At 39.4% G+C, this 16,959-nt stretch overlaps 1 protein-coding gene across 7 annotated transcripts in view; it reads left to right on the forward strand.

Moving 5' to 3' along the window:
• Positions 1–16,959, forward strand: part of ARHGAP6 (Rho GTPase activating protein 6) — a 336,203-nt gene that overhangs the window by 296,561 nt on the left and 22,683 nt on the right. For all 7 annotated transcript variants that reach the window (XM_056328242.1, XM_056328245.1, XM_056328243.1 and 4 more), the window contains 3 exons: positions 5,313–5,569; positions 10,262–10,457; positions 13,638–13,693. In XM_056328242.1, the coding sequence (XP_056184217.1) occupies positions 5,313–5,569; positions 10,262–10,457; positions 13,638–13,693 (509 nt within the window). The remainder of the gene's footprint in view (positions 1–5,312; positions 5,570–10,261; positions 10,458–13,637; positions 13,694–16,959) is intronic.

Raw genomic sequence — 16,959 nt, forward strand, 5'->3', positions numbered from 1 at the left:
ACGTAGTTAATTCCAAACATTTTGAGTTTCCTATATCCCATCCTGGGAGACCCCACATACCAGGACAAATAACAGCTGAAGTAGCTGTGTTGTTAGCTTTTGCATGGAGTATGTGCCACCTGAAAAGCCTTTTTTTTTTGTGTTAATAGGTAGGTTCCTGAAGGTTAATCCTGATGATCACACAGCACCATGTAATAGTGCCCCTGGTGCAGGAAGCCATGCGTGATGGAGATTTTGCTTCAGGGTGCATGAAATATGAGCCTTGTGCAGCTTGTACTGCATGCGGCCAGTGTTGTGTCTTCAGGTGTTGGCAGTTCCTGAGAAGGAACAGGGAGGACTTTTGCATCCTTGGTCTTGCCTGACAAGCCCTCTCCTTCAGCACTGACTTGTACTGAACCACCCTAGAATGTAGAATTCTGGAGTTGTTCTCTCTGGGGAGGTACCACCTCTCTCCAATTTGCGCCCAAGACTGTTCTCCTTCACCTCACCCCACTGAGTATCTGCACTTAAAAGACATAACCAAAAGTATATAATACTCATTTCTTCTAAGACTATTTGGAGATTTAATGACTCATTTTAGAACTTGGTCCAATCTGTGGAGTTTTTAGTCTCCTAACATCACTTTTTATTTAGATGGATCGGTCGATCAATCTATCTGTTGAGAATTTCAGCAAACTCTTATACTTCTGAAGGCCAACAAAGACACACTAACGTAGAATTAAATGCATTTAAAATGAGATTCATGTCTTTATTTTGTCCTTTTTTACATCTGCCATCATCTCGTTAAAATGGGGAAAATTCTAAAACAAGTGGTTTTAAAATTGTTTTTACATCTCTGAATGACTCACCAGAGCAGGATATAGCAAAGCTTGCTGGATATAAACTGATGAAACAGGAGAGCTGCACTCTGCCCAGATATTTAAGCAATATTTTCAGCTTCCATCATTGAGTGTCTTTGCTTTTCTCTAACCAGCCTCCTTGTTATTAATGGCCATATTGACTCTCAATCATGCAGTGTACATATATCTCCAAACATTTGCTTTAGCTGCTGACAAACAGTACTTGGGCTGGAGGAGCAGTAAAATATCAGTGCTGCTTGGAATAAGAAATTCTCAGGATGCTCTGCATGCTGGCGACTCAGGACTGTTCCCTTACCGATTCACCACTAATGTTGATGGCAGCAGAAGCGGAGCCTTTTGTCTGTCTCCTGCCAGTGATATGGGGGTCAGCGTAAGCATGCCTACTTGGAAAGTACACACAGGCATTCCTGAGAGAGATGCTTCCCAGAAAGGATTTCTCCTAGAAGATTTTGTCAATAAACCAGCTCCGTATTGCCTTGGTTCCAGTAATCCCTACCTGCTCAGAAATAATAATCACTTGTTACGTGATTTGTTGAGCAACTGAGAATCATCCTTTCTGCTTGTGCTTCAATATAAATACTAGGCAGGTTCATCTGAGGGGCCTTGGCAGAGCCACTCTGTATGCTGGAGTTCCTGGGAGATGGCTTTCCTGACAGCTCTGTGGCATTCGCAGATCCAGCAGTAGATGTTTGATTTTTCCATAGCTCAGAACTCCTGAAAAGGTCTTCCACGTTTACTTCCCAGCTATGCAGGGTAAATTTAGAGGTATTTCTCAAGACCTATGCACAGAACAAGTCTGAGTAATTGAGAAGACCTTGTATCAGTCCTTGAAGGTCAATGAGCTCTGACTAGCTGGAGAAGGGAGTAAGTTGGTGTCTTGTATGCTCTTCACTTTATTAGCATCAAAGGCCTCATTAGGGTCTAGAATATAGACCTCACTGGTTCTTAATAGACTGTTATGGTTTGTGGGATGGAAACCACAATTTTCACCAGCTGAAACTTCAGAGAAGTCTTTGAAACTATACGTGGACATGGTGACATGAGGTCAAGTAAGCTAACTGTATGGGTCACCATCCAGGATATCATCATTTGATTAGCAGATAAAAGAATTTCTGATCACTAAAACTCTTATTTCTTCTGGCGGGGAGTTTTTCTGTGACATGCTGCTTTTTATTAGAAAATGCTGATTTACCACCACAGAAAGATTTCTTAGGAACATACCACTTTTGATTAAAATTTTAAGGAACTTATCTCAGCTGCAAGATAGACTTTCTGGTAAGAGAAGTTACGCATTTCTGCAGAATAGCAAATTGTCTCATTCGCCAGTAAACACTAAAAAGCCAGAATGGATCAAAAGTCAAGTCCTTATGTGCTGCCTGGCTAGGTATACGAGTCTGTGTTTCCAAGCTGATTGACGAGTCTGCCATGTTGTTTCACATTTTTACATGGTGCTTTCTGCAAAATTTCTAAGTTGCCCACTCTCCTAATTGACTAAGTGATCAAATCTTTGTTGAATTTACAGAGAGAAACTAACTTAGTAGCTTTGGCACTCACTTAGAATATATATTTTATATATGGTATATATATACAGACCAAAGTTTGAGCCCCTGCTTTAAGGAACATTTTTTCATACAAATACATACATCTCCGACAGTGATGATCCCCAGCCTACAGCAGTAAATAGGAAGTTGGTACTTTTACTTTGATCGTGAGACCAGAGCCTCAAACCTAGACATCTTACATCTGAGTCAGTGCCCTTTCTTCCCCATCAATGGATTGCTAAATACTTTGCATGACTACAACCTTTCTTTTTTTTTTTTTTTTAATGAATCTGAAATGTTGAAAGGGCTGGCATTCACTGTAACGGGCATGACATTACCTGTCCAACGGGAAGACTGTTGGGATTGAATACTTCTGAAGAGTGGTGGGCAGAACATGCTCACCACCACCACCCATGGTGCGCATGCATACACACACACACACAGCTTGAGTTGTGTACTCAACTGAGTACTGGCAACTTGAGACTGTAGCCAGTATGCGGAAGATGCAACCAATTCTTTTAATTTCAACAAATGAGCAAAAAGTTACTGGTTTTGCCAATTCTTTAAAGTAATTACTACTGCCAGCCAGCATCACTTCCATCTGTATTTAATCTGAAAATCAGCCAGTTGTTTTTCATCCAGCTCTCCATGTCTGCCAGACATTGAGAAATCGGGGAAGTGGTTCATGTCCTCTGAGAAGGAGGCGTACAGCAAAGCAGCCTAGAGTAGAGGCTTGGTGTCCTTACCCTGCTCTACGGGCATGCTGAACAGAAGCAATTAAAAACTTGGCAAACCACACCTTGGAATTTTCAAGCAGGAGCAACACCTACCTCAGAATACCAGCTTTTACATAACACAGTCAGGGAGAAGGTCATTTTAATGAAATTACTTTAATGAAACAGTGATGAGATCTTATCTCCTGCTGATCTTGTCCCAGTTGATCCTAGTGTGCTGTAGGATCAATGGCATCAGCATGTTGTTGGGCATCACTGAGCTACATACTGCTGTCATATACCAATTTGAAGCGTGAATGGGTGTAAATCAACACCAGAGAAATATTTTATGTTCAGGATTTGTGTTAGTGGCTGTTCTCAGGAAATGTTGTGGAAGGACAGATGAATAGGGGTGCTGGAGTACATCAAAGTACCCGGTTAGACAGCCAGAAGTGGAGACATGTTGCATATGTGTGTTTCAAGTCTGTGATCTTAAATATTCATTGAGACGATAATTCAGAATAGTAAAAAATGTCAATACTAATACTCTCATCATTTTATAAGCACACTCTGCTGGGTACAGGAGGGATCGATCTAACTCTGGACTCCTGGAACGGGCAGTCCTTGCGTTGCTTGATACTCATGTGATGATGTTCTTTCTTGTCCTAAATTTAATGCAGGTGGGTTTAGATGTCATTGTACTCACAGGTCATCTCCAGATTTCTTGATATGTTGTGAGGCTCTGCTTCCTGGTTTAGTTTTGCCTGGCCACCAAAGTTAGTTCATGTCTTAACATTTTATACTTCTAAAGAGCAGTAATATTTCTCACCAAATCAGAACAACAGGCCTTTATCTCTTTAGTATGGTGGGCTAGTAGTGTCCTCATTCAAGATTCATAAAATATACTCTGCATTGCCTTAATTTAATCTTAATGATAATGCAAGCCTAGATAAAATTTGGAAGTGTCATCAAAGACATAGTCAGACTTTAAGTCCCGGGAGGAACTTTGGACTTTAATCATTTAGTCGGTTGTAGCAAAGTAGTATACAAGGATTTTATTGTTTGCCTTTGCTGTTTTTCCTTTTTTCATACTTTAAAAAAAAAAAAAAATAAATCCATTTTCACCAGGATGAACAAAGTCAATAGCTATTTTTTCATTCCATTTGGGTACAAAAGAATTCTAGTTAGCAGTCTGGTCCAGTGGTTTTCATTCTACTAATCTCAGATAGGTCTAGATATGAAACTTAATGATGAGAATTTCAATGTTAGTTGTTTTAGCTGATTCCCTGCAGAGCATTTTTCTGTTTTGTAAAATATTTGAGCATTTTACTTTGAGATCTGAAGTATATGCTGGTTTTGTACATTACAGTTATATTGATATGGGATGGGATTATGCTTTTTTTATTATTTAAGAGAAACCTGTATTTTTCTGTATTTCTACGTGTCCCTGTATATCTTTGTGCTGTTACAAAGACCCTTTGTACTGATACACCACTATTAAACTGGTTTAATCTTACAGTATGTTAAAGCAGTATAGTTCTTGTATATATTTAAAACCATCTGCTTGAAGGCTTAGTCTGAATAGTGGATACACTTACAAGCTCCCTGTACAGGTAGGTGCATACTTACCCTCCTGACCTGTAATGAGACCATGCATGTGCATGTGCCCCTTGACTCGGGTGCCCTGCAGCACTTGTGAGAAAGAAACCTGGTGAAGGGGTCTGAGGCACGAACGAGCTGTGGCACAGGCCAGTTTGGCTCCCCAGTCTCAGTGTGAGGTTACCAGAGCCTTGGATGGCCCTTTGCCATCTGGATGTAGCCAAAGGTGTCTGACTTCCAGTTGCTTTCAGTGGAAGTTAAGATCTTAATTAGGTCTGCTCCCAAGTGATTTTCCAAGGTTCTGTGTGGTGTACCTTGCATGATCCAACTGGAAACAGTCTTCAGATACTATGGGGCTACTATTACCTGGCACATGTCCACTATTATTTTATTGTTTGAATGCTGCTGTTGCTGCTGTTGTTGTTATTATTATTATTGTTTTTATTATTATTATGCAGTCTAGTACCTCACTGGAATTATTATGTATTTAAAGGGACTTCAGATTGGTTTTCTTTTTAACAGCTTAAAACTTAATTCTTTCTGTACTAAATAAATACCAGACCTTCAGTAAATGTTATTTTTTGTTGTCGTCGTGGCAGAATTTATTCCCCAGGCTTTTGGAATGCCCTTGTCCCAAGTGATTGCTAATGACCGGGCCTACAAGCTCAAGCAAGATTCTCAGAGAGAAGAGCAAAAAGATGTTTCAGATTTTGTGGCCTTCCTCTTGCCGTTCGGAACTAAAAGGCAGAACAAAGAACTTTCAAGCAGTAACTCATCTCTTAGCTCAACCTCAGAAACGCCGAACGAATCCACTTCTCCGAACACACCTGAGCCAGCGCCACGAGCAAGGAGGCGTGTAAGTAGACCCATCACAATGTGGTGCGTGCCCGTAGGTCTGGAGGGTCTAGCTGGAGCAGATAAAAACCCTGATCTATCTGTGGATTGTGGAGTATTTCTTCTGTCATGTTCAAACAGTAATGGTTTTGTTCAGGTGGAAGCCAGCCTGATGAGTCCCAGAAGATTCTAACTGTAGTGGAAATCTTTCTCTGATGCTGATGGGAAAAGATCACATGGAATGTTCAAGTCTGTTCCAGATTGCAAAGTGGCAGAGAGATTATTTAGAAATCTTCCTGTTCACTCCCTTTGGCTACCTCCTTCTGTCTAGTTCTTTTAGATTTAACAAATTCCATCCACCTTCAACCTATTTTTTTTTCGGCTGGGGAAGACTAAACCTGTGTGATTGATATATATATGTATGCTTCTGTTAATGTAGCTCCACAAATTTAGAAATAAATCTTAACTATTATTCCTTATCCTAATATTAATAAAAATCCCCATGGTCTAATTCTGATCATGTTCTTGGTGGTAAGTAAGAGTAAATTTTTACGAGGCTCTTTGAAAGATATTTCTACACACAGGCTATGAAGAGACCTTTGGCAGCAGAACCCAGTGCAGTGGTTTGAGCTGCAAGTTAATCCTGCGTGTAAAATAGGTACCTGGTAGACCATTTCTTTGCATGGTTCTATTCTTTGTAAATAGATTTTATGCTCTGAGCTGTCCGGTTTTCCAGTACTGCAACTAGTAACAGTATTAGATTTTTTGGGTTGTTTTTTTTTGTTGTTGTTGTTGTTGTTACATGGGGTAGAGGTTCTGGAATTACTGCTTTTTAATTTCGCTTGCAGTGGAGGGAGAAAAAATGTATAATAAAATACTTCCAATAAAAACCCCTGTTAAGTGATCTGAGAAAGAATTTGGGGTAGAAGAACAGATGCTAGGACATAAAACAGTTTCTTAGGATCCTCACCTTCTTTCATTCCTAGGATAAAACCTGCTTCAGAGAAATGCTATGTAGGGCTCTTCACACCAGGGTGTTAAGAAGGGTAGAACTGGAATAAATTGCAAATTAAGAGAAGATTGAAGAGTCCCATGACCTGCCTTCTTTCTCTCTAGCTGTCAGCTGAAGCTTGAAGTGTCTACAAATAGCTGAGGGCATGATACTTTGAATATGTTTGCATTCTTATGTACGCGTAATCCACATCTATTGGCCTGTCCAGACCATGCAAACAGGCAGTTGCGTTCACACAAAAGTGCAAAGTACGCTTGAATGTAAGTGTGAAGGGAAACCCACTGACTTCTTCCAGAATTTGCATAGGCAGTGACAAAAAATAGAAATTCACCATATACACCCATTGGCTTCAGAACCTGTTTTCATATGAGGGAAGGATAATGCATGTGTGAAGCCTGTGGGTGTTTTGCTTGTTTGGTTTGGTTTTTTGTTAATGCGAGGGTTGCAGCTTTCAGGGTGTTGAAACTGAGGCTTTAGTCCATAGCCACTCATGCAGTAGTGCATGCTTCACCTGCAGAGAGCTAAGAGTAAACTAAGGTGGGCAGTGTGACATGGAGGGAGCTGGCATTTCCTCTTGGAAATTAACCTGTTATTCAGTAATGTACTTAATGAATTGTCAATTATTTAACATTAATAGCAGCTCATGTTCCATATCTTGTCTGTCTTTGGCCTTTATACTTAGGCTTATCAGTGTACTTCCTCTATTGCCTTGAGGTTTTTTAGGGGACGCTAAGGAAGCCTTGCACTTATCTTTTGTCTTGTGGGCAGTGTTGTACTGATTATTTTTGATTATATCAAGGCAAATGCTTAAAAAAAATAAAAGCGATTCATTAGTACATGCAACTGATACAACCTGTTCTCACACAAATGCTGCACGGACACCTAGAGTGCAGTCCTCTTAAACTTAAATTAGAGGGATTGTTTACCACTGTACCATTCACGTTACTTGCAGCTCTGTCACTTGCTTTTCTGTATTCCACTGAGTCTTCTAACACTCAGCTGAGGCTTTCAGTAAGGGATATAAGATAATGCTGGCTGCAGAGCTCATGGTAGGAGTGCTGTGGTTATTTCTTCTCCAAGAGCTAGATAGTAATCACTGTTGCTGTATTTTCTGTGTAGGATTTTTTGACAAGCAGTTGGGAGTTGAGACCCTGGTCATCCAGCAAGGCACTTTCTGTATGCTTATTATAGAGCATATTCTGGCTCTCTGTTAATGTATTATTATATATATACACATATATAAAAATACAAAATGTGCAGCCAGAATTTATTCCAGTATCAGAAGCTCAGTCATACTGCTTTATTGCTCAAGTAGCATAAAGTATGGAGTGAAAATGGATCTGCCATGGATAGTATTTGACCCCATACATACTCTGTAATATTGCTCATCTTTTCAAAAGAGAAAAAGTCTTCTATGAGCCTTAGAAAGTGAAGAAAAGCTGCACCTGACCTTTTTTCCACACTGTCCTCTGGTATTGGTTTTCTTTTTGCTTTTTTCATCTCCTCTTTAATCTCCACATTCCTTCATGTTTCTGTGTACTTATTTTAAGACTTGCCCAGTTAATTTAGATTTTGAGCTTGTCATGGTGGAGCAGAGACTGGTATCAGTTATGTGTAAAGGTAACACCTAGTGGATGGAACTTGATTTTTCTTCTCTTTCTGGATGTTGTAGTCCAAGTAGCACTGTGTCTGTGTTAATAGTCCTGGAGTAGAGGGCAGCAATGTGCATGATCTGCATTGTTCCTCAACCATCATACGGGTCTGGCTGAGCTTGAGCTGGATCCATGGAGTATGTAGGTAGGGTTTTCCTGTGCACGTAAAAATTTAAAACCAGAGCTGGCCTTGGTATTGACAAGCAGTTCTGTACTTTATCCACAGAACTCAAGGTCACTCTTCCTAAAGCCAGCTCAGTGCACCAGTTAATCCACAACTTTGATACAATGCCCAAGGATAATGATGAACTCACTGTATTTACATCTATTTTAGGGATCTGAATCCGACTTAAGTGACTTTGTGATAATAATGATTCATGAGGAGAGGATGCTTTGCAGCCAGGGAAGGACCAGTAAAGGCAGGCTCTAAAGGAGGGCACCTGTCATACAGAAACTGCGTAGTTGCTGAGCGGTGAGGATGGTGTTAGGATTTCCAGTGTCGGTCAGCTAATTTTAATGTCTGAAACTCCAAAGTCTAAAAACAAAATAGAAAAAAATTGTTCAGTTGGAATTTGACACACATGGATCATAGCCAGAGATTCTTACTTGGTTTGGGTGGGGTTTTTTGTTTCCTTTTGTCAGGAAATGGTAAAGAGAATCAAGCAAACGTACTTCTGAGAGACATCAGAAATCAAGGTCAAAGTTGCATTCTAAAGGGTCAAGTAATTTTTTAGAGATGTGGGTCCAAAAAAATTTTAAAAACTTCAGTATGTTTTATTTATGTCTTCCATGACTTATAAGAAACAGAACCATACCTGATAAGTTAGATGCTTTTATTGTAAACTAAAAATTTTTAAATTCAGTTGAAATCTCAGTGGACTTTGTATGAGTTGTGTATGAATTGGAAACATTTGTGAAGTTCATTTGTCTAGGCTGATGAAGAAAATACTTCTAGAGCTTGAAATTCCTTCACAGTTGTACAGTTTTCATTTAGTAGACATAGAGATCTCACCAGCAGTCTATGAAGTGCCCGTCAGCAGAACATTGTGCTTTTAAGAAATTAGAGTTGTCAGCAAAGTTTTGAATGAGAATTTACATTTTCTTCAGTATTTCTTAGGATGACATGCTGGATCCCTGTACAGTACATTTTATGTTATGGTAAAATGTATCCTTCATTTTGGCAAGAAAATTTAACCCAGTGTTTTTCTTTTGAAAAACTTGTAAGCCTAGATGCCCCCTAAAATGTTTTTACTTGGTAAATTTAAATAACAATTGAGGGAAATGGTCATTTTGAAGTGATGGTAGTCTTGTGGTTTGAAAAAAAAATATCTTACTTTTCAAGTGTGAACATTGAAGCATGCCATAAACCTCCTACTGCTTTTACTGCTTTATCTTTTGTAGGCTGCTTGAACTTCTGTGCCTTGCTGTAACCCAAACATAGTTTTCAAACTTTCATTGGGATTTTAATTATTTTTAAATATTGATACATAACGTAGAATTATCTAAAAAATATTATCCCTCTGCTGTGTCTTTGTTCTGTGAGTTCTGCGATAATGTAGTTGTATGTATTCATGTTGTTAGTGAACTGTATGTGGTGTATGGCTGAAAACCTATTTGCATCATTTCACTGATGCAGTGTCCTAAGCTACAGGAGAAGTAGGGAATCAGGGTTAAAATGTGTATGTATCCCTGTACACATAAGTAGTATATTGCTGAGGTGCACAGAAAGACCATGATTCATCCTTGTCCTGCAGTATGTGCAGGCCTAGAACAATAAAAGTGTATGCTGAGTGAGCGGAAAGCGTTTAGGTTTTTCAGTATCTAATTTGTATTCCTTGTAGCATGGTAATAATAGCATTGGTACCATTGTGATTTTCCCATCCATTACACTGGTGTTATAACTTCATTAATTCATAAAAACTGTGTAGCAGATTGTATTTTTCTATTAGTTTGTTTAAAATAAAGGTAGGCAAAAGTCTTGTTAGATAAGGTCCTGCAGTGTTTCAGTTTCTCCAGCCATACTGATTGTTCATGTGCGTGTATTTTACAGGGCGCAATGTCTGTGGACTCTATCACAGATCTTGATGACAATCAGTCACGATTGTTGGAGGCTCTCCAGCTCTCTTTGCCAGCAGAAGCCCAGAGCAAGAAAGAAAAGGCAAGAGATAAGAAACTAAGCCTGAACCCTATTTACAGGCAGGTTCCCCGGCTTGTCGATAGTTGCTGCCAGCACTTGGAAAAGCATGGTAAGAATATTTCGTTTTCCCAGGAGTGGCAGATATATTTTTACTATAATATAAATAAATGTGTATTTTGAGAAGCAAGCATATACTTCCAATTGCAAGGACATCTTTGAAAGTCAGACACTTTTCCTCCTATTTTGCCTCTTGCTGAAGATACTGTCTCACAAATAATTACATATATATCTTCCCAAAGTAAGGATCTGTTCTACAAGGTTGCAAACTGGCCCATGCAGCGTGGAGGAAGGGACATTTCTTGGAGATGGTTCATCTCATACTGGAGTGCTCAGCTTTGCAGGAACAGCTCTTGGCACAGGTTTACTCATACCTCGAGAATTAAATTCTGAAATGTGCCAGTCAGGCTGGAGTCATTCTTTGCCACCAGTGAATCTTAAGGTATAAGAGCTAACTTAGCTGTTTATACTACAGTGCAAGACTCAACTAGAAACAGCGTTTCAAGGTAGAGGCTCAGAGAAAGAAAAAAAATCCTGTGTGAAATTATATTAAGCTCCAAGAAGCTTTTTCCTGTTCATTACAAGGCTTGGAGGCTGGCTACTCAGTTTGTCCCTGGCTTGAGTCCTTCTGACCAGCCTTAGGCTCAAGCCTGCTCTGTCCAAAGGGAATTATAAGCTCCTGCCAATGTTCCCCTCATGTCTTCATGATCGTCCAGACACAAGCCTCCTACCAGCTTTCTGTAATACAGAAACAATAGTTAATCAAGGTATCTGTTCAACATCTCTCCCAATGTAGGTTAGTCTTACAAAGCTTTTTAATGAGAATTGAAATAACTTGGCCACAGCAAGACAGAATTATCACTTGGCCTGATAATAAACAAACCATTAAGTAATGGTGACTGCAACACCCAATGATGCATTTTATACGTAATTTGACCAGAAAAAAAATCATTTACTGACTCTGAATGAAAGGCTTTTGCAGATGAGGGACTGCTATTTAAACAACAATGCTACGCTTTTACAACACATAATTGAAAACCATGTTGTTTACACATATATAAAGACAAGCTGTGGAAGAGAGTCATTCTTAGCCTTTTACAGATACTAGATACCATGGCTGACAAATAAGTGCGGGGACGATTAAGTTTGAGATGAATGACTTCTGTCCCTTTAAGCAAGGGTAGCTGAGTTTAGGTAACATAAAAGTGTCTGAGTCAGCCAAAAAAGCCGTCCAGCTAATATCCTTTGAATGCTGTGATTTTATGTCACTTGATCATCTCTGATAAATTTTTTAATCCACTTAACCCACTGTTATAACAAAACTTCTTTTCTATACAACATTCTTTACTAAAATATTTGCTTCACAGTAAAGTTTCCTTTTAAAAAAAAATGATATTTTTTGTGGATTTTCTAAGAGTGCGCTGTAGTACCCCATGACACAATAATCTGAGATAATTTGGGGCAAATAATTGATATTCTTCATTTTTCAGTTTCATCCACCATACACAAAACAGTCATTGGGATTGGTTGACGAGAAATTTAAAGATTGCAGAAGATAGACACTTCTGTCTGCTCATTGGCTTTAGGAATAGTAGATGACTTTCTCTTCTAGCAACAGTCCTGTAGCAACATCATTCCAGACTATGTGATGGACCAAGCTTCTGATACTGAAAATACTTGCCTGTATGCATAAGTCCTTTAGGCCAATGTTTCAGCAGCAAATCACCTAGGGATTTTTCACAAATACTATAAATGATCACTTTGAACATTATATGACAAAAAATGATTGTTTTTATCCATAAAAGACCCTGGCCTTGTTCACCTTCCGTTTTCCGTGAGGTCATGTACCAGAGTTGTTAAGGCTTACTTCCTGCAGACCCGCAGTGTAAAACAAATCCTGTATGTTTGGGCGGGAGCTGGTAACCAGTCTCCAGTTTTTGGCCAATATGAGTATCTCCATCTCAGATGATTCCCTGCCAATGTTCCTGAGTTTACTAAATGTTTTTACATCAGTGTAATTTTCTGTTAACCAAAGACAGGAGAATATTTGAAGCAAGTTGTTGTGTTAAGACTAAAAACTAAAAGGCAGCATCCTATCAGAATTTCTCTGATAAAAATTTGAAACTGCTGCAAAGCTATGCATCTCTAGCAAGGAAATGTAGCTTCATGGCTGTTAAAATGCATTTGTTTTGCAAGGTTGTATCTCCTGTACGTCAGTAGAGAAAATGAATGTTGCAGAGTAACTTTTGTTAGACCGTAAACTTGTCAAAGCTAATAGATAATTTAATCTTTTTTGCAAAAAAAATGTATAACTGTAAAATGATGTTATGTACACAGCTGGTTTAAGGCGCTAAGATTTCCATTCAACATTCTCATTGCTAAAGACCACATCACTTCTAAGGTGGTATTTACACTCAAATTTTTCAGTTTCTGTTACTCAGCAAAGTTCACCCATTCAACAACTACGTTATTGTTTGTTTGATATTCTGTATCATAGTATATAGTATCTACAGGGCTCGAGGAAGCTTTGAGCTGTTTCTTTATGGAACAACAGGCAACACCCATTTCCAAATCACTTCAAGTCTAAACGACACAAGATGCACACCTCCTGCACTTTACCTGAAGTACAACACTACTTCTTTATAGCTTTCTCTCTATATAATAGCTCTTCCTACCCTATAAACTGCACACAACTCCCAGGTAGAGTTCTTCCCCCTCATAATCTGCCGGAGTTCTCTACTTACATCTTTGAAGGAAACTCTCAGCTTTGTCTTGACAGGCACTACAGAGCCAGCAGGTAACCCCAAACAGCAGCTGCTTCCTGTATCCAAAGACACAGCTTAGTGCCCAAGTATTTAGTTATTTTATTGCCTGTTTCCTTTGATGTCAGTCCTGAAAATGTCACCTCCAAACGCTGAGCAGTGCCTCCCTCTCTGCATACCTCTGTCCCTCATGGAGTAGCCATGGCACTACCAAAATGGCATCACAAGAAATGTCACTGAGATGCCATTTTGCAGGTTAGGTGATGTGAGATTCTTAAAAACTGCAGTGGATGGCTTCTTAATCCAAGACAACTGAGTTTTGCCTCAGCATGGTAAGTATGAGCTTGTAGAGAAATACACTGTGAGTTTTTTATTCTTTTAAGTACACATTTAGCCCAAATTGCTTTGGTTTAATGTAATTTTCAGCAGGAAATGAAACAAAACAGTTATCTGATGTGCTATACTTGCAGGTCTCCAGACAGTAGGAATATTCAGAGTTGGAAGCTCAAAAAAGAGAGTAAGACAGGTGAGTGATATGGATACACTTTTCCTTCATCAGCTATGATACAAACAAACTTGATTCCTTTCTGTTAAGTGATTTCCTCCCCATCCGTCACCTGGTGAAATTCAGGCTTTCTGGGTCAGTGACTTTATTGTTTTTTTCGTGGCTCACAACAGGCCATTTCCAGCCATCTTTTACATCTGGTGAAATTCTTGTCAGGTTCTCAGCAGTTTAACAGTCTCTGTATGTTTTGCTCTGGAGAAGCAGCACAGGGTTGGAGATCCAAATAGACTACAGCAATGAAATTTTCCAAAGGTTGCACTGTAGGGAAAAAAAAACCTTGGCTGCTAGTTTTATCTCAGAAACAGCTGAAGCTCCCAAAGTAAACCCAAACTGTAAATCTTTTTTGGAAAATTCACAGTATGAGAAAATATGCAAGTACAGAACAATCTCTTTGACCCTCATATTGTTGCTCCAAAATATCACCTTTCTTTTACCCGTTAAACTTGAAGGTCAGAGCAGACCCATCTCAGCCAAATGTTGAAAAAGTAAACATGGTGTACAGTTAGGTTCCAGAGACAAAGTCAGAAGTGGGTATTTCTTCAGCCCTAGATATTGCATTGTTATTCCCAGAAGTTGGGAATACATGTTGAGCTAGAGCAGTAGAGAGCAGCTAATGGTTGCATGTTGCTTAGGGAGGGGATGAAAAGTTACAGGAAAACACCCCTGCCAGGAAGTGTAAGACCAAAAAGATCAAATAGAAGAAAGCAAAAGAAAGCTTGACTGCATCTGATCCCAGGAGTAATAGTTCTTTGTTGCAAAAACTGCACAGCATAACATTTGGCACTCTGGAAGGTTACCTTGGATGGCTAAACTGACTCGATTCTGGCTGGTAGGACCGTGTAGCCTACTGATTTGTAGTTTATTCTCTAGCAGTTTCTATTGCTGAGTGGCTGGCATAACACAAATCTAAAATCATTCATGTTCTGCAGAGGCAGTTGTTAGATCGACACTGAACTAAAGTATTGAAAAGTAAGTTGCCTGTCATTTGCATTACAAGCTTCAATGTCAAAACATACATTGTCATTCAGGGGCGAGTACAATTGCATCACACCTCTGGGGAAAAAGCAGAGGGCTTGTATCATTTACTTGTAAATGAAGCCTCACTTCAAACATTAATGACTTTCACTTCCTTTTACTGTGTTCTCAAAAGCTGAGGAAATCAAGAGATTTGGGTATTTATGTATTCTATTACATGGACTAATTTATTGAACTAGGTGAACTAATATATTTCATTAAACAACATAGAAGCATCAGCTTGGCCTTTGCAGTTACAATAATAAATGCTGTCAACATGAACACATGGGAAAGTCTGGATTCAATTAAAATTCCACTCATGTTCTGAACCATGGAAAGCCAAACCCAGTACTCAGATTTTCTTGTGCTTTTGCAGCTGTTCATTAGTTTTTCTGGTGTAGAAAGTAGGCATAGCTTTGTTTCCCTTCCTCCCGCAGTTATAAAATACCCTATTTCAACTGTAGTTTGTTGCAGTAAATACATAAGTAAATGCATGTGCCAGCAGGGTTTTTGTTTGGTGAGCAGGAAGAGAAAATTTAGGACAAGTGCATCTATTACAAACTGCTGCCTCTATATACAGCGGGGTGTAGGACAGAGATTCCTGAGCTAGCGTTGACTTAAGGTGGTAGGTCTGGTACGTCAGGATGCCAGGTACCAGCTTGTGCCCAGGAACTATACAGATGCTTGAGCAGAGCACTGTTGCTGAGCTTAGGGTGGGCAGCCCTCTGTGCCAGGCCTGGTGACCTGGTGGCAGCTCTGCAGGTGAACCAACTGCTAGACCCTGAGGTTGAGGAGTGACACGGCTGGAGCTCTGCTCTTGCATCCCTTCTCTCAGCACAGATGTCCTCAGCTCTCACATCTTAAGCTGGAGTGGGTGCTGTAGTTCACCAGCTATATTTTCCACAAGTCTGAAACTGTTCCCTGTGAATCAAGTCTGAGGGACCTAAAGTTTAAACCTGGAAATACAGTTTTTAACAGCTGTGGTACCTGGACCTGAAATGTGTCCATCTTTCACCAATGATTATCTGATACTGTGCTAATTAGGACTTCTCTGAGGCCTTACAGGATATCAAATCAGAAGTGCCATATTCAAGACTGTAACAGCGATTTATGATTTAGACAGCTATTTGGGAAGTCTGAATTCCTGATGCAGTGCTAATCTGTTTCCTCAGCTGCTTTGGGGCAGTAATTGCAGAGCAATCTTCTGAATAGAGGTAATTTATGGGGCTCCACAGGGATGTTCTGCATTTGCCACCAGTCTGAAGAGCAGAATTCAGCTGGGAATGAAATCCCCAAGTTGGTGCTGGAAAATCTTTGACCGCAAATCAGCGGGGGAAGCATGAAGAACAATGTCTGATCTTCATAAACATAATTATTCATTATTAGTAATAACTGATATTAATAATGTTAAAAGTAGTCTTAGTAAATAAAAAAGGAGGCTGTAGTTTTTATAGAATACCTTTCACGCCCATTATGAAAGCGTGTTTTCAGCTGAAAATATGGGATTTTCTGCATTCTTCCACACTATACACACTCAAGATAGATTTGTCTGTGGTCAAGGTTTGCCACATATTATCACAGACACATAGTTTGGTTGTGACTTACCTTCTTTCTTCTTTTTGAGATGTCTGTAATAATCTTGGTAAAGAAAGTGTGTACCTCAAATTTCCTCTTGTTTAGTAAGATTTGGATATGCTTACTCTCTGAGAAGATATGTGTGAGATCATGATACCTCATAATATTAACAAAGATGCAGAGTTTTCCTAGGAAACAGTTTTAAAACATGTTGACTGTTTTCAAAAGGAACAGAGTAAAAGGTGGAGCTCTCAGTCTGAAGAAAGTATTCTGTTCTTGGTGCTGGGAAATCTCTCCAGAAAGGCAGGCTTTTATCTTTTCATAATGCATGTTGGATGTGGGAGAGGGATTCTTATGCCTTTGGGATGTGTGATGCCTCTGAATTATACAGGATTTGTCTGAGGACTGTAGTTGGAAAAGAGTAGCAATACCTCATAATGGTGTTAGCTTGCTGTCTGTTAACTCCTTGATGATCACTTGGTGAATATAACTAAATTAGGAAGGCAGAACAAGATGTGTGTGGATAAATGCTGCTGTGAAGTCTTAGTGAACCTGGCTGCTTACTGCTTATGCTTAAATACAGTCTTAAATCACAAGAGAAGTGTGAGTTTGATGGATATTAACATTATTTATTAATT

This window comes from Falco biarmicus, chromosome 2, assembly GCF_023638135.1.
Source record: "Falco biarmicus isolate bFalBia1 chromosome 2, bFalBia1.pri, whole genome shotgun sequence".
NCBI classification, from domain to species: domain Eukaryota; kingdom Metazoa; phylum Chordata; class Aves; order Falconiformes; family Falconidae; genus Falco; species Falco biarmicus.